The sequence below is a fragment of the Bombina bombina genome, chromosome 2 (assembly GCF_027579735.1).
Source record: "Bombina bombina isolate aBomBom1 chromosome 2, aBomBom1.pri, whole genome shotgun sequence".
NCBI lineage: Eukaryota > Metazoa > Chordata > Amphibia > Anura > Bombinatoridae > Bombina > Bombina bombina.
This window is the reverse complement of record NC_069500.1, coordinates 702,241,533-702,268,957: the sequence shown is the minus strand read 5'-3', so window position 1 is coordinate 702,268,957 and position 27,425 is coordinate 702,241,533. Positions and strand designations below refer to the sequence as shown.

General features: G+C 39.4%; 1 protein-coding gene across 1 annotated transcript in view; it reads right to left on the bottom strand.

Moving 5' to 3' along the window:
* Positions 1-27,425, bottom strand: part of SUSD1 (sushi domain containing 1) — a 365,105-nt gene that overhangs the window by 17,759 nt on the left and 319,921 nt on the right. The window contains 1 exon segment of the mRNA XM_053700012.1: positions 22,561-22,654. Within this exon segment, the coding sequence (XP_053555987.1) occupies positions 22,561-22,654 (94 nt within the window).

The following is a 27,425-nucleotide window of genomic DNA, read 5'->3' as shown; positions in this document are numbered from 1 at the left end:
TTATATGGTTTACTGCACTTCTGCAACCTTCTAAATAGATTAAGTAAGGTATATCTATGGTGTTAAGGGGCTTGGTTGAATTATAATTTGGCAATTTAGGATGAATTGGATAGTTCTTTTGGACTAGCAGCAAGATAAGAATCTATTACTGGGGTTCTTTTTAAACAAAGTAAATTGTCTAATTTGTTAGGGCATGCAATTTTAAGAACCCTACATCTCTTTTTGTTTAACCAACACAAAGGTAGAAGTACTGTGCGAGGCTTGCAGAGCATTGCTGGTCCCGAGTGGAAACTGTCGCTGATCCAATCAGCAGTGCTAGTCACACGAACCTCTTGTGCTATATGTAACTGTTCATCAGCAGGGCACTGCTGATTATTTTATAACCCATTGTCTATTCAACTTATAGTCTGTTGTGTCTTATTTAATACCTTATAATAAAGCCTTGGTTTATTTAAATATACAGTATCTTAGCTTCAAATCTTTAGATTACATTAGTTAAGCATATACATTTTTAAAAAAATGTATAAATAAACTTTATGTAGTAAAATTATATACAGGTCATTTAGTTCAATATATTTACCTTGCTAGAGGAAGAATACACAAAACGAATCAGCAGCTGCAATTGAATTTAATTAAAAAACTCTGAACTCATTGTAAAGTAGGGGCGAATTTACATATGCGGCACAGGCTTCAGCGCAACTGCTAAAACACACATCGCCCGTAAATTTACCTCACACATCAGGGAATCACAATAACTGTGCCGGCAGTTCATAAACTGCCGTAAGTCGGATAAAATGGCGATGTCCAGAAATGTGCGGAAATACACATTTCTGGAGTCGCCAGTGACTTACGGCAGTTTAGAAACTGCCTGCGCATAATAAAAACACAAAAAAATCCTACATCGCCCATAAAAATCTAAACTGCCTTCCAAAAATTATACCCGACAAGTAAAAACCCCTATACCCACTATCACCCCACATCGCAATATACCTATATAAACTATTAACTCCTAATCTGCCATCCCCCCACATCGCAACTAATAATAAAAATGATTAACCCCTAAACCGCCATCCCTCCACAACGCAATATATTTTAATAAATTATTAACCCCTAATCCGTCATTCACCCACATCGCAATCTACCTAATAAATGTATTAACTCCTAAACCGCCATCCCCACAACGCAATATAACTAATTATACTATTAACCCCTAATCCGTCATTCCCCCACAATGCATTAAACCTAATTAACCTATTAACCATCCCCCACAATGCAAATAATTAATTTATTCACTAAGCCCCCAAACCTGACACCCCCTAAATTAACCCCAATTAGATAAAATAAAAAAATACTAAGTTAAAATTAAAATAAAAAACTAACATTACTTAAAAAAACAACTAATATTAAATTAAAATAAATAAATCTAAAATTTCAAAAAATAAAGTCTAAAATTAAAGAAAAAAACAGAATTTATGCTTGCCTGATAAATTACTTTCTCTTGTGGTGTATCCAGTCCACGGATTCATCCTTTACTTGTGGGATATTCTCCTTCCCTACAGGAAGTGGCAAAGAGAGCACACAGCAGAGCTGTCCATATAGCTCCCCCTCTAGCTCCACCCCCAGTCATTCGACCAAAGGTTAAGAAGAAAAAGGAGAAACCATAGGGTGCAGTGGTGAATGTAGTTTAAACAAAAAAATTTTACCTGACTCAATTGCCAGGGCGGGCCGTGGACTGGATACACCACAAGAGAAAGTAATTTATTAGGTAAGCATAAATTCTGTTTTCTCTTGTAAGGTGTATCCAGTCCACGGATTCATCCTTTACTTGTGGGATACCAATACCAAAGCTTTAGGACACGGATGAAGGGAGGGAACAAGACAGGTACCTTAAACGGAAGGCACCACTGCTTGCAAAACCTTTCTCCCAAAAATAGCCTCCGAAGAAGTAAAAGTATCGAATTTGGAAAATTTGGAAAAAGTATGCAGTGAAGACCAAGTCGCTGCCTTACAAATCTGTTCAACAGAAGCCTCATTTTTAAAAGCCCATGTGGAAGCAGTAACAGTTTCAGGAGGCTGCTGGCCAGCAGTCTCATAGGCCAAACAGATGATGCTTTTCAGCCAAAAGGAAAGAGAGGTAGCAGTCGCTTTCTGAGCTCTCCTCTTACCAGAATAGATAACAAACAAGGAAGATGTTTGTCTGAAATCTTTAGTTGCTTGTAAATAGAACTTTAAAGCACGAACTACATCAAGATTGTGTAACAGACGTTCCTTCTTCGAAGAAGGATTAGGACACAGAGAAGGAACAACTATTTCCTGGTTAATATTCTTGTTAGAAACAACTTTAGGAAGAAAACCAGGTTTGGTACGCAAAACTACCTTATCTGCGTGGAACACCAGGTAAGGTGAATCACACTGCAAGGCAGATAATTCTGAGACTCTTCGAGCAGAAGAGATAGCTACCAAAAACAAAACTTTCCAAGATAACAACTTAATATCTATGGAATGTAAAGGTTCAAACGGAACCCCTTGAAGAACTGAAAGAACTAGATTTAGACTCCATGGCGGAGCCACGGGTTTATAAACAGGCTTGATTCTGACTAAAGCCTGAGTAAACGCTTGAACGTCTGGTACTTCTGCCAGACGCTTGTGTAAAAGGATAGACAGAGCAGATATCTGTCCTTTTAAGGAACTAGCTGACAATCCTTTCTCCAATCCTTCTTGGAGGAAAGACAATATTCTGGGAATCCTAATCTTACTCCAAGAGTAACCCTTGGATTCACACCAACAAAGATATTTCCGCCATATCTTATGGTAGATTTTCCTAGTGACAGGCTTTCTAGCCTGAATCAGAGTATCTATAACTGACTCAGAGAAACCACGCTTTGATAGAATTAAGCGTTCAATCTCCAAGCAGTCAGACGCAGAGAAATTAGATTTGGATGCTTGAACGGACCCTGTATTAGAAGATCCTGCCTCATTGGCAATGTCCATGGTGGGACAGATGACATGTCCACTAGGTCTGCATACAAAGACCTGCGTGGCCACGCAGGCGCTATCAGAAACACCGAAGCCTTCTCCTGCTTGATTCTGGCGACCAGACGAGGGAGAAGAGGAAACGGTGGAAAAGCATAAGCCAGATTGAAGGACCAAGGCGCTGCTAGAGCATCTATCAATACTGCCTTGGGATCCTGGGACCTGGACCCGTAGAGAGGAAGTTTGGTGTTCTGACGGGACACCATCAGATCCAACTCTGGAGTGCCCCATAGCTGAGTCAGCTGGGCAAATACCTCCGGGTGGAGTTCCCACTCCCCCGGGTGAAAAGTCTGACGACTTAGAAAATCTGCCTCCTAGTTGTCTACTCCTGGGATGTGAATTGCTGAGAGATGGCAGGAGTGATCCTCTGCCCACCTGATTATTTTGGTTACTTCCGTCATCGCTAGGGAATTATTTGTTCCCCCCTGATGATTGACGTAAGCTACAGTCGTGATGTTGTCCGACTGAAATCTGATGAATTTGGCCGCAGCTAGTTGAGGCCATGCCTGAAGAGCGTTGAATATCGCCCTCAGTTCCAGAATGTTTATTGGGAGAAGAGTTTCTTCCCAAGACCATAAGCCCTGAGCTTTCAGGGAGTCCCAGACCGCACCCCAGCCTAACAGATTGGCGTCGGTCATTACAATGATCCACTCTGGCCTGCGGAAACATATTCCCTGAGACAGGTGATCCTGAGACAACCACCAGAGAAGAGAATCTCTGGTCTCCTGGTCCAACTGAATTTGAGGAGACAAATTTGCATAATCCCCATTCCACTGTTTGAGCATGCATAGTTGCAGTGGTGTGAGGTGTATCCGAGCAAAAGGGACTATGTCCATTGCTGCTACCATTAATCCGATTGTCTCCATGCACTGAGCTACAGATGGCCGGGGAATGGAATGAAGAACAAGTAGTCAAGAGTTTTAATTTTCTGACCTCCATCAGAAATATTTTCATTTCTACCGAGTCTATTAGAGTCCCTAGGAAGGGAACCCTTGTGAGAGGGGAAAGAGAACTCTTTTTGATGTTCACCTTCCACCCATGAGACCTCAGAAAGGCCAATACAATCTCTGTGTGAGACTTGGCTCTTTGGAAAGACTGCGCCTGAATTAAGATGTCGTCTAGGTAAGGCGCCACTGCTATGCCCCGCGGTCTTAGGACCGCCAGGAGGGACCCTAGCACCTTTGTGAAAATTATGGGAGCAGTGGCTAAGCCGAAGGGAAGAGCCACAAACTGGTAATGCTTGTCCAGAAAAGCGAACCTGAGAAACTGGTGATGATCTTTGTGGATAGGAATGTGTAGGTATGCATCCTTTAGATCCACGGTAGTCATATATTGACCTTCCTGGATCATTGGTAAGATTGTCTGAATGGTCTCCATTTTGAATGATGGGACTCTGAGGAATCTGTTTATAATTTTTAGATCCAGGATGGGTCTGAAAGTTCCCTCTTTTTTGGGAACCACAAACAGGTTTGAGTAAAAACCCAACCCTTGTTCCGCAATTGGAACTGGGTGGATCACTCCCATTGTATGTAGATATTCTACACAGCGTAAAAACCCCTCTTTCTTTGTCTGATCTGTAGACAGACGAGAAATGTGGAACCTTCCCCTTGGAGGAGAGTCCTTGAATTCTAGAAGATATCCCTGGGATACAATCTCTAATGCCCAAGGATCGTGTACATCTCTTGCCCAGGCCTGAGCGAAGAGAGAGAGTCTGCCCCCTACTAGATCCGGTCCCGGATCGGGGGCTACCCCTTCATGCTGTCTTGGTGGCAGCTGCAGGCTTTTTGGCCTGTTTACCCTTATTCCAGCCCTGGTAAGGTTTCCAGGTTGCCTTGGGCTGTGAAGCGTTACCCTCTTGCTTTGCAGCCGGAGAGGATGAAGCGGGGCCGTTCCTGAAATTACGAAAGGAACGAAAATTAGCTTTGTTCTTTGTCTTAAAGGGCTTGTCCTGAGGGAGAGCATGGCCTTTTCCCCCGGTGATTTCTGAAATAATCTCTTTCAATTCAGGCCCGAAGAGGGTCTTTCCTTTGAAAGGGATGTTCAAAAGCTTGGATTTAGATGACACATCGGCTGACCAGGACTTTAGCCATAGCGCCCTGCGTGCCAAAATGGCAAAACCTGAATTTTTTGCCGCTATCTTAGCTATTTGGAAAGCCGTGTCAGTGATAAAAGAATTAGCTAGCTTTAGAGCCTTAATTCTATCCATAATTTCCTCATATGAGGTCTCCATCTGGAGTGAGTCTTCCAGCGCCTCAAACCAGAAAGCAGCTGGAGTAGTTACAGGAATAATGCAGGCAATAGGTTGGAGAAGAAAACCTTGTTGAACAAAAATTTTCTTAAGTAAACCCTCTAATTTTTTATCCATAGGGTCTTTAAAAGAACAACTGTCTTCAATTGGTATGGTTGTGTGTTTAGCAAGTGAAGAAACAGCCCCCTCCACCTTAGGGACCGTCTGCCACGAGTCCCGCATGGGGTCAGATATGGGGAACATTTTCTTAAAAACAGGAGGGGGAACAAAGGGGACACCTGGTCTATCCCACTCCCTAGTAACGATATCCGCAATCCTCTTAGGGACCAGAAACACATCAGTGTAAACAGGGACCTCTAGGTACTTGTCCATTTTACAAAATTTCTCTGGGACCACCAAAGAGTAGCTAATACCTCCCTGAGCAAAACGCGGAGGTGTTCTAGTTTAAATTTAAAAGCCAATGTATCTGAATCTGTCTGAGGAGGAACCCTTCCTGAATCAGACTTCTCCCTCAGACATCAAATCCCTCGCTCCCACTTCAGAGCGTTGTGAGGGTATATCAGATACAGCTACCAAAGCGTCAGAATGCTCATAATCTGTTCTTAAAACGGAGCTATCATGCTTTGCAGGTAACACGGGCAGTTTAGATAAGAAAGCTGCAAGAGAATTATCCATGACTGCCGCTAAGTCTTGTAATGTAAAAGGGTTAGACGCACTAGAGGTACTAGGCGTCGCTTGAGCGGGCGTAACTGGTTGTGACACTTGGGGAGAGGCAGACGGGCTACCCTCGTTACCTTCAGTCTAAGAATCATCTTGGGCCACATTCTTAAGTGCAACAATATGATCTTTAAAGTGTATAGACATATCAGTACAAGTGGGACACATTCTGAGAGGGGGTTCCACCATGGCTTCTAAACACATTGAACAAGGATTTTCCTTGGTGTCAGACATGTTTAACAGACTAGTAGTATACACAAACAGGCTTGGAAATCACTTTAATCAAATAAAAATCACAATTTGAAAAACGTTACTGTGCCTTTAAGAGATAAAAAAGGCACACAATTTTGCAAAACAGTGAAAAATGCAGTAATCCTTTTGAAATTTTCACAGTATGTACCTAAAGCCTTAGTAAGATTGCACCACTAGTAGCAAAATGATTAACCCCTTAATGCCCAAACCGGAGCAGCCTAAAGCCAACACCCGGTTAAAATTACTACAGCACCTTGCCACAGCACTGCTGTGGCCCTACCTGCCCTTAGGGAACAGATTTGGGGGAATATAGCTTCTTTTAGGCCCTCAAACAGCAGCAGGACCCTCCATGTGAAGCAGCATGAACTTCTATATAATTCTAACTGCGCATCTGAGGCACAAAATTAGGCCCCTCCCACTCTACTCCGGAGCTGTGAGGCCTAAGAAATCACTCCAAAGTGAATAAAAAATAGCCATGTGGGTAATAGCCCCAGAAAGAACCCAAAAGGACTTTCAAAGTGTCTTTTTTCCTAAGAAAACAATTGATTGCCCTGAATTAGTGTCAACCAGCATAATTAGCCCTGTTATGTAAGCATTCAATTCCTTACTAAGTCTGTGAACATAGCTTACCCTCCCCTCATGGGGATATTGTCAGTCTCTTCTAGCATTATCTCAGTCTTGTCTTGAAATAAATGACTGAACATACCTTATTGCAGTTCCCCTGCAAACTGTTCCCCCCAACTGAAGTTTTCTGGTACTCCTCAGTCCTGTGTGGGAACAGCAGTGGATTTTAGTTACAACATGCTAAAATCATTTTCCTCTCAGCAGAAATCTTCATCACTTTTCTGCTAGAGAGTAAATAGTACAAACCGGTACCATTTAAAATAACAAACTTTTGATTGAAGATAATACAGTGGCGTCACTAGGGTTGGTGTCACCCGGTGCGGTAATTTATGGTGTCACCCCCCCCCCCCCAGAAAGCAGACACACACAAAAACACAGGCAAACACACATACAAACACTCAGACACACTTAAAACATACTCAGATGCACACACAAACACTCGGAAACACACTCAGACACACACACAAAAACACATACACAAAAACACTGAGACACACACACACAAAAACTCAGACACACACATACAAAATATGTAAACTGCACTGCATTAATTATAAAGCTCATGCCTAGAGCTGCTCCCTGGCTCAGCAGAGCTTCAAATGAAAGATAAACAGAGCACTCTAAAATAAATCACTAAAGAAAAGTTTTAGGTGCAAACTATGAAAATTCTGCTCTCTGACTCTGTTCCAAGTCTGTCAGTGCACAGCCCCGGGCCGCGTGCCTACCGCTTCTTATGGCCAATCAACTCTGCACTCTGCCCACCCCCAGACCCCCGCCCGCCTGTGCACTTAGTGTACCGTAACCGTAATGGTCTGGTGGGCATCATACGTGGCTCCTTCACTTTAAAGACAGTGTCAAACAGTCATGCGGTCAGGTGCCAGGCATCCCCTCATGATTTGCCAGTTCCCGTTTAGAGAGACAGCACAGGAGTGAGTGACTCCACTGCTCCACATGTCACTGAGCAGTGAGCACAGATAGGCAGGCAGGTTTAGGCTAGCAGCGCAACTTTGCAAGCCCCACGGCATGCCCACAACATTCATAGCGAAATTGGGCAGGGGAGAAGCAAAGTACAAACAAGCAAAAGCAGCCGGGAAAACTATTTGTTGAAATTGCAGCACTGGCTCAAGGGGCAAAAAAATTGTGTGTCTACATCTTCCCCAGTCCCACCAATGTTCACAAATGCCAGCCCCTCTAATAAAAAAAATCTATGCATCTCAACATTGTATTTCTTTGAATTTCAATAAAAAAAAAAGTATTTATTTTTTGGTGTCACCCCCTGGTGGGTGTCACCCGGGTGCGGCCCGCCCCCCCCTAGTGACGCCACTGAGATAATAAAAACTACAATTCTAACACCACATTCACTTTACCCTCCCGAGAGATACCCTAGTGCTTAGAGCCGGCAAAGAGAATGACTGGGGGGTGGAGCTAGAGGGGGAGCTATATGGACAGCTCTGCTGTGTGCTCTCTTTGCCACTTCCTGTAGGGAAGGAGAATATCCCACAAGTAAAGGATGAATCCGTGGACTGGATACACCTTACAAGAGAAAACCTAATCTAATACCCCTATGAAAATAAAAAACAAAAACAAAATAAAAACACCAAATAATCTAAACTAAACTACCAATAGTCCCTTACCTTAAAAGGGCCTTTTGTAGGGCATTGCCCTAAGTTAACAGCTCTTTTACATTAAAAAAATACTAAGTCCCCTAACAGTAAAAAACAAAAAACAAAATAAAAAACCTAACACTAAAAAAGCCTAAGATACCCATTGCCCCTAAAGTTTTACCCTATGGCATATGGAGAAGACTTGATTCTTTTAGTGCAAAGTATCCTTTTTTCCGTTTTATATTTGGGGTACCTTGCATTCCTATTGGCTGAAATTTTCAAATCAGCCAATAGGATGAGAGCTACTGAAATCCTATTGGCTGATTTGAACAGCAAATAGGATTTCAGTAGCTCTCATCCTATTTGCTGATTTGACAATTTCAGCCAATAGGAATGCAAGGTACCCCAAATATAAAACGGGTACCTTGCATTCAATCTTCAGTGTGCGACGGTGACCACATGAAGAGGATCCTCCATGCTGGATGGCTCCACAGTCGGCGTTCTTGCTCCGCAGTCACCTCCACTCCATGCCACCTTCGCCCTGAATGAAGATAGAAGAGGTTCCCGCGGTAGAAGAAGATGTCGCCGCCTGGAAGATGACCTTTACCTTTGCTCTAGATGAAGAAAGAAGAGGTCCCCTCACTGGAAGAAGTCGCCACCTGGAAGAAGACCTTCTCCGCCGGACTTCAGGAATGGTGAGTACCTATTTGGGGGTTAGACATAGGCTTTTATTTGGGGTGTCTTTTTTTTAGATTAGGGATTTTTTTATTTTCATGGGCTGCAAAAGAGTTGATTGCCCTTTTAAGGGCAATGGGTAGGTTAGGTTTTTTTACTGTTAGGTTTTTTGTATTTTGGGGGTTGGGTGGGGGGTTTTACTGTTTGTGGGGACTAGTTTAGTTAAGGGTGTTTTTATTTTGGGGGGCTTTTTTATTTTCATAGGGGTAGTAGATTAGGTTTAATTTATTTTTTATTTTTGATAATTTGGTTTATTTTTTTTCCTGTAATTTTAGACTTTTTTATTTTTTTTGTAATGTTTTATTTATTTTAATTTAATCTTAGATTTTGTAATGTTAGTTTTTTTTAATTTTAATTTTAACTTAGTATTTTTTTATTTTATCTAATTGGGATTAATTTAGGGCGTGTTAGGTTAAGGGGTTTAGGTGATTAAATTAGTTATTTGCGTTGTGGCGGGATGGCGGTTTAGGAATTAATAGGTTAATTAGGTTTATTGCGATGTGGGGGGATGGCGGTTTAGGGGTTATTAGGCTAATTAGATATTTTGCAATGTGGGGGTTGGCGGATTATGGGTTAATAGATTTTATTTAGTTATTGCGCTGGGGGGATGACGGTTGACAGGTAGATATTGCGCATGCGTTAGGTGTTAGTAAGAACTTCCAGGGAGTTACGGTACTTATATATTCAGCGCAAGGCTTGCTGTGCCTGCCTATGTGTGGCGAGGTGAAAATGGAGTAAAATTTCTCAATTTTCGCTGTGTAAGTCCTTGCACTGAATATATGATACCGATTTTCGGCGCGATTCTATGTTAGTTTATGGAAGGAAAATTAGCGGGCAACGGATTAAATATACGCGCCAAATTTATATGTGGCGCCGTGCAGTGACGTGCAGTGACGTCAGAGACTGGTGAGGCAGTGGCTAGGATACGCCTTCATTCTTTAGATATCCTTTGTTGAAGAAATAGCAATGCACATGGGTGAGCCAATCACATGAGGTATCTATGTGCAGCCACCAATCAGCAGCTACTGAGCATATTTAGATATGATTTTCAACAAAGGACATCAAAAGAATGAAGAAAATTAGATATTAGATATAAATTGGAAAGTTGTTTAAATTTGCATATGGGTTTCATATGGGTTTCATGTCCCTTTAAATGGTGTCTTGGAAAACTGGTCAACTTAGTAAACATCTGATTTTAGTCTAAAAGGATTGTAACAGAAACTCTTGCCAGATAACACAATGCTTGCTCTGATTATGAGATCTAGAAATCCATGCCCATTAAAATATGTTTAAAACATACTTTTTACTTTAACCCCTTAATGACCGGACCATTTTTCAATTTTCTTACCCTTAATGACAATGGCTATTTTTACATTTCTGCAGTGTTTGCGTTTAGCTGTAATTTTCCTCTTACTTGTTTACTGTACCCACACATATTATATACCGTTTTTCTCGCCATTAAATGGACTTTCTAAAGATACCATTATTTTCATCATATCTTATCATTTACTTTAAAAAAAATGATAAAATATGAGGAAAAAATGGAAAAAAAAACACTTTTTCTAACTTTGACCCCCAAAATCTGTTACACATCTACAATCACCAAAAAACACTGATGCTAAATAGTTTATAAATTTTGTCCTGAGTTTAGAAATACCCAATGTTTGCACGTTCTTTGCTTTTTTTTGCAATTTATGGGGCAATAAATACAAGTAGCACTTTACTATTTCCAAACCACTTTTTTTCAAAATTAGCGCTAGTTACTTTGGAACCCTGATATCTGTCAGGAATACCTGAATATCCCTTGACATGTATATATTTTGTTTTAGAAGACATCCCAAAGTATTGATCTAGGCCCATTTTGGTATATTTCATGCCACCATTTCACTGCCAAATGCGATTAAAAAAAAAAAAAAGTTAACTTTTTCACAAATTTTGTCACAAACTTTAGGTTTCCCACTGAAATTATTTATAAACAGCTTCTGCAATTATGGCACAAATGGTTGTAAATTCTTCTCTGGGATCCCCTTTTTCAGAAATAACAGACTTATATGGCTTTGTGGTTGCGTTTTGGTAATTAGAAGGCCGCTAAATGCCGCTGCGCACCACACGTGTTTTATGTCCAGGAGTGAAGGGGTTAATTAGGGAGCTTGTAGTGTTAATTTTAGCTTTAGTGTAGTGTAGTAGACAACCCCAAGGCCCATTTTGGTATATTTTATGCCACCATTTCACCGCCAAATGCGAGCAAATAAAAAAAAACTTTACATTTTTCACAATTTTAGGTTTCTCACTGAAATTATTTACAAACAGCTTGTGTTATTATGGCAGAAATTGTTGTAAAAGCTTCTCTTTGTTCAGAAATAGCAGACTTATATGGCTTTGGCATTGCTTTTTGGTAATTAGAAGGCCGCTAAATGCTGCTGCGCACCACACGTGAATTATGCCCAGCAGTGAAGGGGTTAAATTAGGTAGCTTGTAGGGAGCTTGCAGGGTTAATTTTAGAGATCAGCCTCCCACCTGACACATCCCACCCCCTGATCCCTCCCAAACAGCTCTCTTCCCTCCCCCACTCCACAATTGTTCCCGCCATCTTAAGTACTGGCAGAAAGTCTGCCAGTACTAAATAAAAGAGTTTTTTTTTTTTTTTTTAAATAAAAATAATAAAATATTTTAGTTGTGATGAACCCCTTCCTTAGCACCAACCTCCCTGATCCCCCCCCCTCCAGCTCTCTAACCCTCTCCCCTACCTAATTACCGCCATCTTGGGTACTGGCAGCTGTCTGCCAGTACCCAGTTTGGTCCCACAAACCAAAGTATTTTATTTTTAACTTTTATTTTTATTTTTAATTATTTCTGTAGTGTAGCAGCCCCCCCACAATACCCCCACCCCCTCCCCCTCCCAGATCCTTTTATATGGAAAAAAAAATGTTTTAACTTTTTTTCCCCCTTCCTAACTTCATTGGTGTCAGTGTGGCTAATGTGTGCACGTGCACGTGCGCCCACATGCACACGCGTCTACGTGCACGCCCTCGTGCACGCGCGCACACGCTCCCTCCTCCCACCCGGTCAAACGGCACCATCGCTACCAGTGCAGAGAGGGCCACAGAGTGGCTCTCTCTGCATCGGAAGCTTGTAAAGGGGTATTGCAGGATGCCTCCATATCGAGGCATCACTGCAATACCCTCAGAGCTGCTGGAAGTGGTTGTGATCACTTCCAGCACTCTGTTAGACAACTGACGTACCAGGTACGTCTATTGTCATTAACTGCTTGTTAATGCATGACGTACCTGGTACGTCAGTTGTCATTAAGGGGTTAAAGGGACATGCCACCCACATTTTTTCTTTTATTATTTATAAAGAGAATGCAATTTTAAACATCTTTCTAATTTACTTATATTATCTAATTTGTTGTATTCTCTTGATATTCTTTGATGAAAAGCATATCTAGATATGCTCACAAGCTGCTGATTGGTTGCTGCACATAGAAGCCTCGTGTGATTGGCTCACCATGTGCATTGCTTTTTCTTCAACTAAGGATATTTTAAAAATGAAGCAAAATAAATAATGGAAGTAAATTGTAATGCTGTTTAAATTCCTATTCTCTATCTGAATCATGAAAGAAAGATTTTGGGCTTAGTGGCCCTTTAATGCTGTAAATTATGCTTATAGATTCTTTCATTACATAAGGGATGAGAGAGTCAGAGGGGGAGGAAGAGAGACAGAGAGAGAAAGAGACCATGGGGAGAACAACACATAAGGAGAGAGATGGATAGATAGAGAGAGACACACACACACACACACACACACAGGGGGGGGGGGGGGGGGGGGTCGAGGGACCACTGCATTTTAAAGTAATAAAACAGCAGAGCTACAGAGAGTTTAGAAAGTAAGACTATACATTAGTACAGAGGCAAGCTGCTAAGTTAGTGGGTGTAAAGTTTGAGTAAACAAAATACAAAAACGACCCTGCTGTAAAAGAGTAAAAAAAACACTAAACCACATTCATTAAATTATCATTTTCACTAACAGAATCCCTTTTTAGTAAAATCTTACTTCAATAAGATGTGGCTAAAACAGTGTTCTCTGTGCCTCTCTCTTCCTGCTCTGTAAGGATTCAGGAAGTGAGAGTGGCACATTCCACTGCACTTAGAGGGGAAGAACAGAACTCTCTTTTTCACTTTAGCAAAGCTAGCAGGTTCACAGGACAGCAACAAAATATATGAAAGTTTTTTTTTTTTCCGTTTTTTGTTTTGTTTTATATGATTTAACATCCAGCCCCAACCCTATGTTCCACTTACTAATGCCTCTCGCTGGATTGGTTCAGCCCAAATAGGACTGCCTCAAATAAGCAGTTAATGGGCCATGCAATGATCTTAACCACTTGCATCCAGTAGGTGGCGCAGAATGTTGTGTAATGATGGGCAGACCTGCTTGTGCCTCTTCATTGCACAACATATAGCTGTGAGAAAAAAAAATGCTGGGGGAAAAAAATACAATTTTTTTTTTAAAGCCAATAAAAAAAAATATATTTTTGCCCATATGAGAGGTGAAGCACTGCCTCACCTGCCTCTAGTGACTGCACATCACTGGCGCCGTGTATGTGATACCTGACTAGAAACTGGCTACGCTTTTGCAGGCGATTTCGCATATGTTATCTTCCTTAATTCAATCATACAGATGTTGCAATAAAAAAGGAATAAACATCAAATAGAAATATCAAATAAAACTGACTTATTGCAGACAGAAGTCATTTTGTAAACAAATAATAATATGTTGTTTCACTTATACAATGAATAAAACTGAAACCCAAAACACTGTTGTTTGACTAGCATCATATCAGGTTGCACAAGGCCTTATGTAATAATGTCCTGTGAGGTAATGAAAAATCTACCAGGAGCTATTGAAATATTTCATCCATGCTTAAAGGGGCAGTTATCACCTTGAGATTGCAATATGGGGCCTGATTACAAGTGGAGCTTTAAATATTGCTTGCCTTCAAGCGATATTAGCGCTCAACCAAGTAATACCAGTGCTTGCGTTCGAATTGCTAGGAAGCATTGCACTCACGAGAGCACCCTACCATAGGCTCCAATGGGAGCCAGGTTCTGATGCTGTCAGAGACACAACAGAACCTAAGCACAGCAAATGGGGGTAAGTAGCACAGCAATGGCAGGAAATTTAAATATATACATACATATTAACAAATAAATATATATGTATATAAGCATATACATATATATGTACAGGGAACACACAGTTCCCTTAGACCGCAATGTAAAGGCACTTTTCCACCCCACTCCGCAAACTTTACCCCCCAAATACTGCCTAGTGCGGTTATTTTATTAAACAAATAAAAAATAACAATGGTACAATTTTTATTTTTTAATAAAATGCACTACAGTGTATTTTGATGGCATTTGGGGCATAATTATAAATTATTATTAATTATAAAATTAACCAGAGATCTGATCTCTGGTTAATTTTATAAGCGCTAATTGTTACCGCAAGCTCGCGGTAGCAATAACCAGCCACTTGTAATGGCTGGTTATTTATCGCACCCCTGCAAACGGGCAAATTTGCCCCTTTGCAGGCACACAATAAATTAGCGCTGAACTTGTAATCTAGCCTATAACAACAGCTTTTCAAAATACTTTATTTTTCCTCCTTTTCCTTTTAAATTAAGTCTGAAATCTTTGGGTTTTCCAGTTCTAAGACCTAAAAGTGCACATAACTCGACAATCCTGACCCTACCATGTATCTGTCACAAATTGGCTTCAGCAGAGATGATAAGATAAGAAGTGCAAAACAAAGCATGTTTTCCAAACATAATGTCCATGGCTACTTGTGTCTTCTATAGAAGCAAGACTGGGTTTGCTCCTCCAAATAAGACAAGTGGTGGGTGTAGTTTGGCTACTGAAAAACAATTGCAGCAAAACAAGGTGCTAATATATTCAAAATGATTTACACTCACCTAATATGCTAATTTATTGCATTATGGCAAAACAGAGTGTTAATACATTCAAAGTTATTTACAATCGCCTAATATGCTAATTTTTGTGGTATTCTTTGCTTTCATTTCAAAGCAAATAAAGAGCGGCCTGTGTTGTCAAATTTCAGCCGTATGTACCTGGAAACAATTATTTTTTTCATGACAAATGATTCATTCTAAACAAAATTGTTTGTGTGTACCCATGAGTTTGTCTTACTATCACCTTAAAGGGACACTTCACCCATATGTTATCAGTCATTCATATAAAAGAGCAGCATCTAAACATTATGACATTTACTTTTACCTGGAAAAAAAAATAGATAAAAGCTGTTTGAATTTATCTTCACTATAAAACAGATTTATCAGTTGTACACTTCCTGCTCAAGCTTATTGGCTTATCAGTACTTCCTGTTAATTCTCATTGGCTTATACATAGTTTCTGTTATTGTGCATCTGGCTGATAGTGATGTCGCGAATAGTTCGCCGGCGAATAGTTCCCGGCGAACATAGCATGTTTGCGTTCGCCGCGGCGGGAGAACATATGCAATGTTCGGTCCGCCCCCTATTCGTCATCATTGAGTAATGCTTTGACCCTGTACCTCACAGTCAGAAGACACATTCCAGCCAATCAGCAGCAGACACTCCCTCCCAGACCCTCCTACCTCCTGGACAGCATCCATTTTAGATTCATTTGGAAGCTGCATTCTTAGTGAGAGGAGAGACAGTGTAGCTGCTGCTGATTTAATAGGGAAATTGATAGCTAGGCTAGTGTATTCAGTGTCCACTACAGTCCTGAAGGACTCATCTGATCTCTGCTATAAGGACAGCACCCCAAAAAGCCCTTTTTAGGGCTAGAACATCAGTCTGCATTTTTTTTTCCTGTGTAATCTAATTGCAGTTGCCTGCCTGCCAGCGTGTGTGTCAGGCTCACAGCGTATACTGTGCCCACTTGCCCAGTGCCACCACTCATATCTGGTGTAACAGTAGTGTAGATTTAAAAAAAAAAAATCATTTTTGATTGTATTAAATAATAGCAGTCAGTTTCCTTCACACGTGTGCGTTTCAGGGCCTGCCTGCCAGGGCACAGTGTCACCCCAGTGCAACTCATATCTGGTGTAACAGTAGTGTAGATTTAAAACAAACAACACTTTTTTGACTGTGTTAAATAATAGCAGTCATTTTCCTTCACACGTGTGCGTTTCATTGCCTGCCTGCCAGGGCACAGTGTCACCCCAACTCATATCTGGTGTAACAGTAGTGTGGATTTAAAAAAAAAAACTTTTTTGACTGTGTTAAATAATAGCAGTCAGTTTCCTTCACACGTGTGCGTTTCAGGGCCTGCCTGCCAGGGCACAGTGTCACCCCAGTGCAACTCATATCTGGTGTAACAGTAGTGTAGATTTAAAAGAAACAACACTTTTTTGACTGTGTTAAATAATAGCAGTCATTTTCCTTCACACGTGTGCGTTTCAGTGCCTGCCTGCCAGGGCACAGTGTCACCCCAGTGCAACTCATATCTGGTGTAACAGTAGTGTAGATTTAAAACAAACAACACTTTTTTGACTGTGTTAAATAATAGCAGTCAGTTTCCTTCACACGTGTGCGTTTCAGGGCCTGCCTGCCAGGGCACAGTGTCACCCCAGTGCAACTCATATCTGGTGTAACAGTAGTGTAGATTTAAAACAAACAACACTTTTTTGACTGTGTTAAATAATAGCAGTCAGTTTCCTTCACACGTGTGCGTTTCAGGGCCTGCCTGCCAGGGCACAGTGTCAACCCAGTGCAACTTATATCTGGTGTAACAGTAGTGTAGATTTAAAAAAAACAACACTTTTTTGACTGTGTTAAATAATAGCAGTCATTTTCCTTTACACGTGTGCGTTTCAGTGCCTGCCTGCCAGGGCACAGTGTCACCCCAGTGCAACTCATATCTGGTGTAACAGTAGTGTAGATTTTTAAAAAAAAACAACACTTTTTTGACTGTGTTAACTAATAGCAGTCAGTTTCCTTCACACGTGTGCGTTTCAGGGCCTGCCTGCCAGGGCACAGTGTCACCCCAGTGACACTGGGGTGACACTACCTGATCGATACAACGTCATACCTGATGTTTTAAAGCACGTTATTCCAAACAATTTAGGAATGTTATGTGATTTATGCCCTTTATGGCTTAAAACCAGACTCTGCATCAACTATGTAATTTTCCATGGGAGTTTTGCCATGGATCCCCCTCCGGCATGCCACAGTCCAGGTGTTAGTCCCCTTGAAACAACTTTTCCATCACTATTGTGGCCAGAAAGAGTCCCTGTGGGTTTAAAAATTCGCCTGCCCATTGAAGTCAATGGGGGTTCGCCAGGTTCGCAAACTTTTGGGGAAGTTCGCGTTCGCTGTTCGCGAACCCAAATTTTTAGGTTCGTGACATCACTACTGGCTGACCATGAGAATTTGTTCCTAATGGCTAATGTGCATCAGCAGGAAATAAACATCTTATACAGTTGTTTTATTTGCAAGTTGAATGTTATTATCTTTTTCCACAAATCCTTATATAAATAAAATCTTGTTTAAATGCTGTTCTTTAATATGAATCACAGAAACAAACTGAGTACAGTATCACTTTAAATATTCGCTAATACTAATATTGCACAGTGTAAAAAGTTGAAGCAACATCATAGCAAAAACAACTGCTTTTTTGTACACATCCTCCTATTGCATCAAATGTTGTAATCAATTACAATGTTCCAGTGGTACATTTTGTAGTACAGCGGAACTTACATAATCACATTTTATATGTATGTGTTTCCATTTACTTGTGACTAATAATATATTAGAGATGGGGGCTTACTGCGAGTGTAGGTGTTAGTTTTTTGTTTTTTTCCAACATCGCTGCTCCATTGAATTTAATGGGGTTACTGTGATATCTCAAACGCAATATCCTCTGCTCAACTTTTTGTGTGTGTCCAGTTTCATGCAAACGAAAGCATTTTTACTTTTAACTTGTAATACCTGCGCTATCCAACCCGCACAAAAACGTAACTTCTAGCAATGTTACCGCTCAATCGGGAGCTGTAATTACTGCTCCACTTTTAATCTAGCCCAGCAGTGCTACATCAGGATTTATTCATACAAATGATCTGTTTTCTAATTCAGACTAGTGGTGCATAATATACTTGTGCAAATACATTTATAACATTTTCAATGTAAAAATATAATGTTCTAATTAACAGACTGATTGGATCAGCCAATCGGATTGAACTTGAATCTGATTGGCTGATTCAATCAGCCAATCAGATTTTTCCTACCTTAATTCCGATTGGCTGATAGAATCCTATCAGCCAATCGGAATTCGAGGGACGCCATCTTGGATGACGTCATTTAAAGGAACCTTCATTCGGCGAGTAGGCGTTGGTTGAAGAGGATGGATCCGCGTCGGCTGGAAGAAGATGGCTCCGCTCCGGATGGATGAAGATAGAAGATGCCGCTTCGATGAAGATGTCTGCCGGTCCGGATGTCCTCTTCTGCCCGGATAGGATGAAGATTTCTGCCTGGTCTGGATGTCCTCTTCTGCCCCATCGGATGAAGACTTCGGCCCGGCTAGGTGAAGACGACTCAAGGTAGGGAGATCTTCAGGGGGTAGTGTTAGGTTTATTTAAGGGGGGTTTGGGTTAGAGTAGGGGTATGTGGGTGGTGGGTTTTAATGTTGGGGGGGTTGTATTTTTTTTTACAGGCAAAAGAGCTGATTACTTTGGGGCATGCCCCGCAAAAAGCCCTTTTAAGGGCTGGTAAAAGAGCTGGTTACTTTTTAATTTAGAAAAGGGTAGGGACCTTTATTATTTTGGGGGGCTTTTTTATTTTATTAGGGGGCTTAGAGTAGGTGTAATTAGCCTAATATTCTTGTATCTTTTTTTATTTTTGTAATTTAGTGTTTGTTTGTTTTTGTAATTTAGTTTAGTTTATTTAATTGTATGTAATTGTAGGTAATTTATTTAATTAATTTATTGATAGTGTAGTGTTAGTTTTAATTGTAACTTAGGTTAGGATTAATTTTACAGGTAATTTTGTAATTATTTTAACTAGGTAGCTATTAAATAGTTAATAACTATTTAATAGCTATTGTACCTAGTTAAAATAAATACAAAGTTGCCTGTAAAATAAATATAAATCCTAAAATAGCTACAATATAATTATTCATTATATTGTAGCTATATTAGGGTTTATTTTACAGGTAAGTATTTAGTTTTAAATAGGAATACTTTAGTTAATAATATTTAATTTATTTCGTTAGATTAAAATTATATTTAATTTAGGGGGGGGGGTTAGGGTTAGACTTAGCTTTAGGGGTTAATACATTTATTATAGTAGCGGCGAGGTCCGGTCGGCAGATTAGGGGTTAATACTTGAAGTTAGGTGGCGGCGACGTTGGGGGGGGGCAGATTAGGGGTTAATACTATTTATTATAAGGTTTGCAAGGCGGGAGTGCGGTGGTTTAGGGGTTAATAACTTTATTAGAGTAGCGGTGAGGTCCGGTCGGCAGATTAGGGGTTAATAAGTATAGGTAAGGTAGCGGCGACGTTGGGGGATGCAGATTAGGGGTTAATAAATATAATATAGGGGTCGGCGGTGTTAGGGACAGCAGATTAGGCGTTCATAGGGATAATGTAGGTTGCGGCGGTGTCCGGAGCGGTAGATTAGGGGTTAATAATAATATGCAGGGGTCAGCGATGTCGGGGGTGGCATATTAGGGGTTAATAAGTGTAAGGTTAGGGGTGTTTAGACTCGGGGTTCATGTTAGGGTGTTAGGTGCAGACTTAGAAACTGTTTCCCCATAGGAAACAATGGGGCTGCGTTGGGAGCTTAACGCTGCTTTTTTTCAGCCCAAACTGCCCCATTGTTTCCAATGGGGAATCGTGCACGAGCACGTTTTGCCAGCTTACCGCTACCGTAAGCAACGCTGGTATTGAGGGTTGAAGTGGCGGTAAATTCGGCTCAACGCACCCTTTTTTGAGCCTAACGCAGCCCCTCAGACAACTCTAAATACCAGCGTTGTCTTAAGGGTGCGTTGGGAAAACAAGCTGCGTTAGCTACGCGGGTCTTTACCGACAAAACTCTAAATCTAGCCGATAGTGATCTAGGGTCAGTATTGCAAAAATGTCGAGCATATAAAATCGCATGATTTTTGTATTAGTATGTCCCTTTAATTTGAGGCTATAGCAACGTAACTGCCTACTGGGAAATACGTAAATCACGAAACAATCTGAAGTTTTAGAAGTTAGTACATAGGATCGGCTGTTAGACTATAATCTACCTGTTGGCCACACTTGGGGCGCGATCACATATACGGCGCAGGTTTCGGCGCTAGCGTGGGAACCTGCACCACCCGTAATTTCACCTCGCACATCGGGCTATTACATATACACAGCCGACAGTTCCTAAAGTGCCGTAAGTCTGATAGGATTCTATCAGCCAATCGGAATTAAGGTAGGAAAAATCCTGTTGGCTGATGCAATCAGCCAATAGGATTGAACTTGCATTCTATTGGCTGATTGGAACAGCCAATAGAATGCGAGTTCAATCCTATTGGCTGATTGGATCAGCCAATCGGATTGAACTTCAATACGATTGGCTGATTGCATCAGCCAATAGGATTTTTCCTACCTTAATTCCGATCTTGGATGACGTAATTTAAAGGAACCTTCATTCGTCGGTTAGTCGTCGGCCAGGAAGGATGCTCCGTGTCGGATGTCTTCAAGATGGAGCCGCTCCTCGTCGGATGGAAGAAGATAGAAGATGCCGCTTGGATGAAGACTTCTGCCCAGCTGGAGGACCTCTTCTGCTCAGATCGGATGAGGACTTCTGTCCGGCTGGAGGACCTCTTCTGCCCAGATCGGATGAAGACTACTGCCCGGCTGGGTGAAGACGGCTCAAGGTAGGGTGGTCTTCAAGGGACTAGTGTTAGGTTTTTTTAAGGGGGGATTGGGTGGGTTTTAGAGTAAGGTTGGGTGTGTGGGTGGTGGGTTTTAATGTTGGGGGGGTTGTATTTATTTTTTTACAGGTAAAAGAGCTGATTACTTTGGGGCAATGCCCCGCAAAAAGCCCTTTTAAGGGCTATTTGTAATTTAGTATAGGGTAGGGAATTTTATTATTTTGGGGGGCTTTTTTATTTTATTAGGGGGCTTAGTTTAGGTGTAATTAGTTTAAACTTCTTGTAATTTTTTTTATTTTTTGTAATTTAGTGTTGTTTTTTTTGTACTATAGTTTATTTTATTTAATTGTATTTAATTTTAGGTAATTGTAGTTAATTAATTTAATTTATTTAATGATAGTGTAGTGTTAGGTGTAATTGTAACTTAGGTTAGGTTTTATTTTACAGGTATATTTGTCTTTATTTTAACTAGGTAGCTATTAAATAGTTATTAACTATTTAATAGCTATTGTACCTAGTTAAAATAAATACAAAGTTGCCTGTAAAATAAAAATAAATCCTAAAATAGCTATAATGTAATTATTAATTATATTGTAGCTATCTTAGGGTTTATTTTATAGGTAAGTAGTTAGTTTTAAATAGGAATAATTCAGTTAATAATAGTAATTTTATTTAGATTTATTTAAATAATAGTTAAGTTAGGGGGGTGTTAGGGTTAGACTTAGGTTTAGGGGTTAATAACTTTATTATAGTGGCGGCGACGTTGGCAGCGGCAGATTAGGGGTTAATACATTTAATAGGCTATGTGGGCTATGGCGGTTTAGGGGTTAATACTAGAATAGGTTTATTGCGGTGTGGGCTATGGCGGTTTAGGGGTTAATACTAGAATAGGTTTATTGCGGTGTGGGCTATGGCGGTTTAGGGGTTAATACTAGAATAGGTTTATTGCGGTGTGGGCTATGGCGTTTTAGGGGTTAATACTAGAATAGGATTATTGCGTGTGGGCTATGGCTGTTTAGGGGTTAATAGAGTTTATTAGTTATTGCGGTGGGGGATTGCGGTTGACAGGTAGATGTTAGCCTATGGGAGTAAAAATTGCGAGCGACGGGTGAAATATACGGGCGTAACTTGTATGCTACGCCGTATATGTGATACCAAAACAGCACAAAAACCAGTGTCGCCGGCTTTTGCGGGCGACGCTGCATATGTAATGGGGCCCCTGGTGTATAGGAATTCTGTCATTTCTACTTTATTCTTTCATTAGAGCTATTATTTTTGTATTTACAAAATAAGAATTACATAGAGGCAGGAGAATGTATCAATGGTATCAAACCAGAAATATTTGTCTTCTGTTTATTGTTAAAGTGCAGGCCCAAATGTTCAGAAAATAACTTTTGTATTTTGTGGAACCGCAATGTTATAAAAATGGACATATACATACCGTGCAAATGAGTAGGATAGAAATAAGGTGAAGCATACAAAAGCTATTGCGCCCAATATGACTATTATCATATGATGCTGCTGGGGTGATGAGTCTGAAAGAAAAAAAATGTATATATAATATATATCAACATTTCTTTCCTGAAGTGCTGAATAAATCAGATATAAATGCACTTTTACTCATTAGTTAACATTTGATGTTAATAGCATGGAGAAAAAAAGATAAAAATATATATGATTTAAAAATACAAACATTCAAACAGAACAAAGTATAGCACCTGCTTTAACTATAAATAGTGGCTGGTCAATCAATTAGTTGCTTTAAATATTGATTATATAAATGTAACTGTAAAGTAATGGAAACTGCCATGCTTTAGGTTTCCCTATGTTTAAAAGTCTGTAATATTCTCTTTTGAGGCCAGTTACGGACAGCGATAAATGTGTTACTTAAAGTAACAATCTCATATTGTTTAAAGGGATATGAAACCCAAAAATCTTCTTTCATGATTCAGATAGAGCATGTGATTTTAAACAACGTTCTAATTTACTTCTATTTTCATTTGTTCTTTGTTCTCTTTGCATCTTTTGTTGAAAAGCAGGGACGTGCACTTAGGGGCCTGCCTATTTCTGGAGCACAATATTTTTGGGTCTCATATCCCTTCAATGAGTTTTTAAACCCCTCCATGCAAAGGTATTTGCAGTGCAGAAATTGAATAGAATGTGGTTGATTTAATGTAAGGATAAAGGAGTAATTGTGGTTGGTCGGTCACATAGGATGGGTTAATTTAATGTAAAGTGCAATGTAGAAAGGTCAGGGTTGATTACAGTTTAAGCACAAGGGGACCTATAACACTGGCACTAATAAACATATTAGTGTTATAGCAGCAGGGGTCAATTTGACTTGGAGGCTAGTCAAAGCTAAAAGCTGCTTTTATTTAAAGACCAATGTAAAGATTGTTTACATTAAACAAAGGTGGGTTAAGTTTGATCAACTTGCTTAAATTGAGTCTCTATAAAAATATTTTTTTTTGACAGATTTTTTTCATATTGACTCCATTACAGTGATTTACATAGAATCTAGTCATTGGTGACATTAAGTTAGAATATAATTCAAATAAAACAATCATCCAAAATATTTATTTTAAATATTATTAGTATAATGACTATTAGTAAGCAACTTTGTGTGTGTTAGAGAGAGTGTGTGTGTTTCTGTGCCTTTTTTCCTTCATTATATTGAAAGCAAAAAATAAATGCATAAATAAAGTGCAAATACCTTTTACAATGCCCTTTCATCCATTTTAAACACAGATTCTCATGTAAGTGTAGCTCTATTTTAGGCAGCTTTCATTTATAGTAGACAGCTAGAGAAACCAAATCTACATTAAACCCTTTGTGACTGTTTATATTATCTCCCTTACTTGTAGTCAGTTAAAGATAGCTGTAAATGGGTTTGTCCTGTGTTTATCCACTGCTCTAAAAAATACCTGTCAAGTACAGAATTTGCTTTTTTTCCTTTGCTAGGAATGTTTTTATAGTAAAGCAAGTGAAATAACATAATTTACGATTACGTATACTGAAAAGCAGTGGCGTATTTAGGTTTTGTGCTACCCTAGGCACTCAACTTTCTGCTGCCCCCCAGGTGTTAGGCCTTTTTTGGTGAGGGTATAACGTGACTATTTTTCCATGGCATTTCCAAAGTAAATGTTCAAGTGCACGTGTGCATATGTGCGTGTGGGTATGTATATGATGAGTGTGTGTGTGTGTAGTGTGGGTGTGTGTAGTGCAGTGTGCCTGTGTAGTGCAGTGAGTGTGTAGTGTAGTGTGAGTGTGTGTGTATGTGTGTAGTGAGTGTGTGTAGCAAGACTAAAAAAGTGCTGCCCCCCAAAACAAATCTGCCGCCCTAGGCAAGTGCCTTGTTTGCCTAGGCCAAAATACGCCCCTGCCTAAAAGATTTTGTTGTATGCCCAATTAAACATTAAATATCGCTATCTAAAAGTTCTCTTGTCCCTTAAATTGACACTTATTTTATACCATGATGTATACCAACAGACTGGAATGACTTGCACCGTCATGAGTGACATATGTCCTGCAGTTGGGCTAGGTTACATACAAGCATTGAATGCAACATTTGGCATAGCAAGGGTTTTATATGAAAATCATTTTATTAATCTGCAGACACATCTGAGAGTTCGTTATGTTCAGCAATCAGCAACCATTATGCACTTCATTTTCCAGTAGCGGCACTCTTGGATACAGCTGTAATTGTATATCTTCTGTCAACTTTAGCACTTCATTGGATGAATAATATATGATCTCTTGATTGAGTTTGAACCCTGTGGAGATTGTTGGCAGCACTGTCACTCTGTATAATCATGTTTGTTTATATTTCAATAATTAATTTGCTAGTGAAATGCGAAGATGATTATCTGTATAACAACTTGACTATATTATAATACAAATAAATGCTGTGCAAACAATATGCTATGTAAATATGAAAATATGTTATAATGATTTTTTTTCTTTCATAGGATAGTATACAAAGAGTAAAATCAAAGGGAACATTGTACACGAGCAATATATTTGCATAAATCTTTTTTGGGGTACAATGAACCATATTTTTTTTTATTTTTTTTTTCCTAGAACTAAAATTTCAGTAATTTCTAAATAGATTAACCATTGAGACATCTTACTCTCATTCATTTGACTCCATACACAACAGGTTGAAGTCATGAGGTATAAATCTTCCGGCGATGTTAATTTGTATGTGACATGCTGCTGCTGCTGAATTAACAAAAACACAAGAGAACTTAATAGCTCTGCTACAGTTTTTCTGGCTTAGTGAGTTCAAAGCTCTTTATGAAATAGCAAATTGATAACATTAAAGTAGGCGTATTCCCTATTCATGTGAAAAGCAGCTAATTATCTCAGTGCTATTTGATGAGAAGACAATTTTTTCTATTACTTTTCTGATTCAGGGTAACCTGCTGCGCTGTTGTTGATCATGAGATGTAAGATCATTTGTATATGAGTATATGCCCAGTGAACACCTATGTACAGGAGAAAGTGCAATACAAGGAGGAAGAACCATCATCTTTTCTTGCTTTGTTTTTGCTTTCCTGGATTTCTATGTGCAGTTTATACAAAAGTGATCCAACAAATAATGAAATAAACCACCAAGGGAAATGCAATGTTGGCTGCAGTATATATTACTAAGCTGGGCAAAGGCTGGTATAAAGTGTCACAAAAATACTTTTGGTAAACCAGTGCTGGCACGCTACTACAGTTAAAGGGACACTGAACCCAATTTTTTTCTTTTGTGGTTCAGATTTGAGCGTGCAATTTTAAGCAACTTTCTAATTTACTCCAATTATCAATTTTTCTCTTTATTTGAAAAAGAATGCATTGAAGGTTTTTTTTTGGTTCAGGACTCTGGACAGCACTTTTTGATTGGTGGATGAATTTATCCACCAATCAGCAAGAACAACCCAGGTTGTTCACCAAAAATGGGCCAGCATCTAAACTTACATTCTTGCATTTCAAATAAAGATGCCAAGAGAATGAAGAAACGTTGATAATAGGAGTAAATTAGAAAGTTGCTTAAAACTTCATGCTCTATCTAAATCACGAAAGAAAAATTTGGGGTTCAGTGTCCCTTTAATTACAGAGATAACATACATTTTAAGAGAACAAAACTAAAATGTTTCTCCGAGTGTATTTTGGTACATCTGGTAGTAATATATTATTTATCTATTTCAAATATGTGGAAAATAAAATACATGTAAATGTTATTAATTACTTTAACGTAGGTGCTTAAATAGACATTAAACACAAATCGTAAACTTATGCAAATGTAGCTTCAATTGTGAAAACTATTTTGCATTGAATAATACAGCTTTGTTTTGTAAAATGGGTATATTTGTATGCCTTTTGTTTTTACAATGATTACTGAAACCCTTTGCTAACTCTCACAAACCCTTACAGACATGTGTAGTGTGAATTGCTGTTCACACATGTGCAGTAGGAAACAAAGTGGGGAAAACCTACTCTCTTCTTTTCCCAAATGTTTTCTTTCATGATTCAGATAGAGCATGCAATTTTAAGCAACTTTCTAATTTACTCCTATAATCAATTTTTCTTCGTTCTCTTGCTATCTTTATTTGAAAAAGAAGGCATCTAAGCTTTTTTTTTCTTGGTTCAGGACTCTGGACAGCACTTTTTTATTGGTGGATGAATTTATCCACCAATTAGCAAGGACAACCCAGGTTGTTCACCAAAAATGGGCCAGCATCTAAACTTACATTCTTGCATTTCAAATAAAGAGAATAAATAAAATTTGATAATAGGAGTAAATTAGAAAGTTGCTTAAAATGTCATGCTCTATCTGAATCACAAAAGAAAAAAATTGGGTTCAGTGTCCCTTTAAGGTGGTTTAGCAATGATTCTGCTCTAAAAAAAGATGTATTAAAATATATATTTACATGTACAGAGTCTTACATTTGACACAATCATGTCCATACAGTCCATAGGTGATAAAAGGCAGTCTGTGTACATGTAAGTTATTGTACAAACACATGTTTTTGAATTCTGTCCAACAATTACCCACATCTAAACTTTCAAGTACCCTCATCACAATTGCAGACAATGATTTTGCTTGTTACTGTCAGCAACATTGATAATCCACTTTACCAGAATACAATGTAAATCACTGACTGTTTTCTGCTCATGAGCTACGTTTGTGGTTTCTTAGCAGAACTTTATCTATCTACTTATATTTAACCCCTTTGAGAGAGTTAAACATATTGTAGTTGATCAACCCCATTGTTAGCTAGGCTAAGTAATGCCAAAGTTATATGCTCTAACACAGTG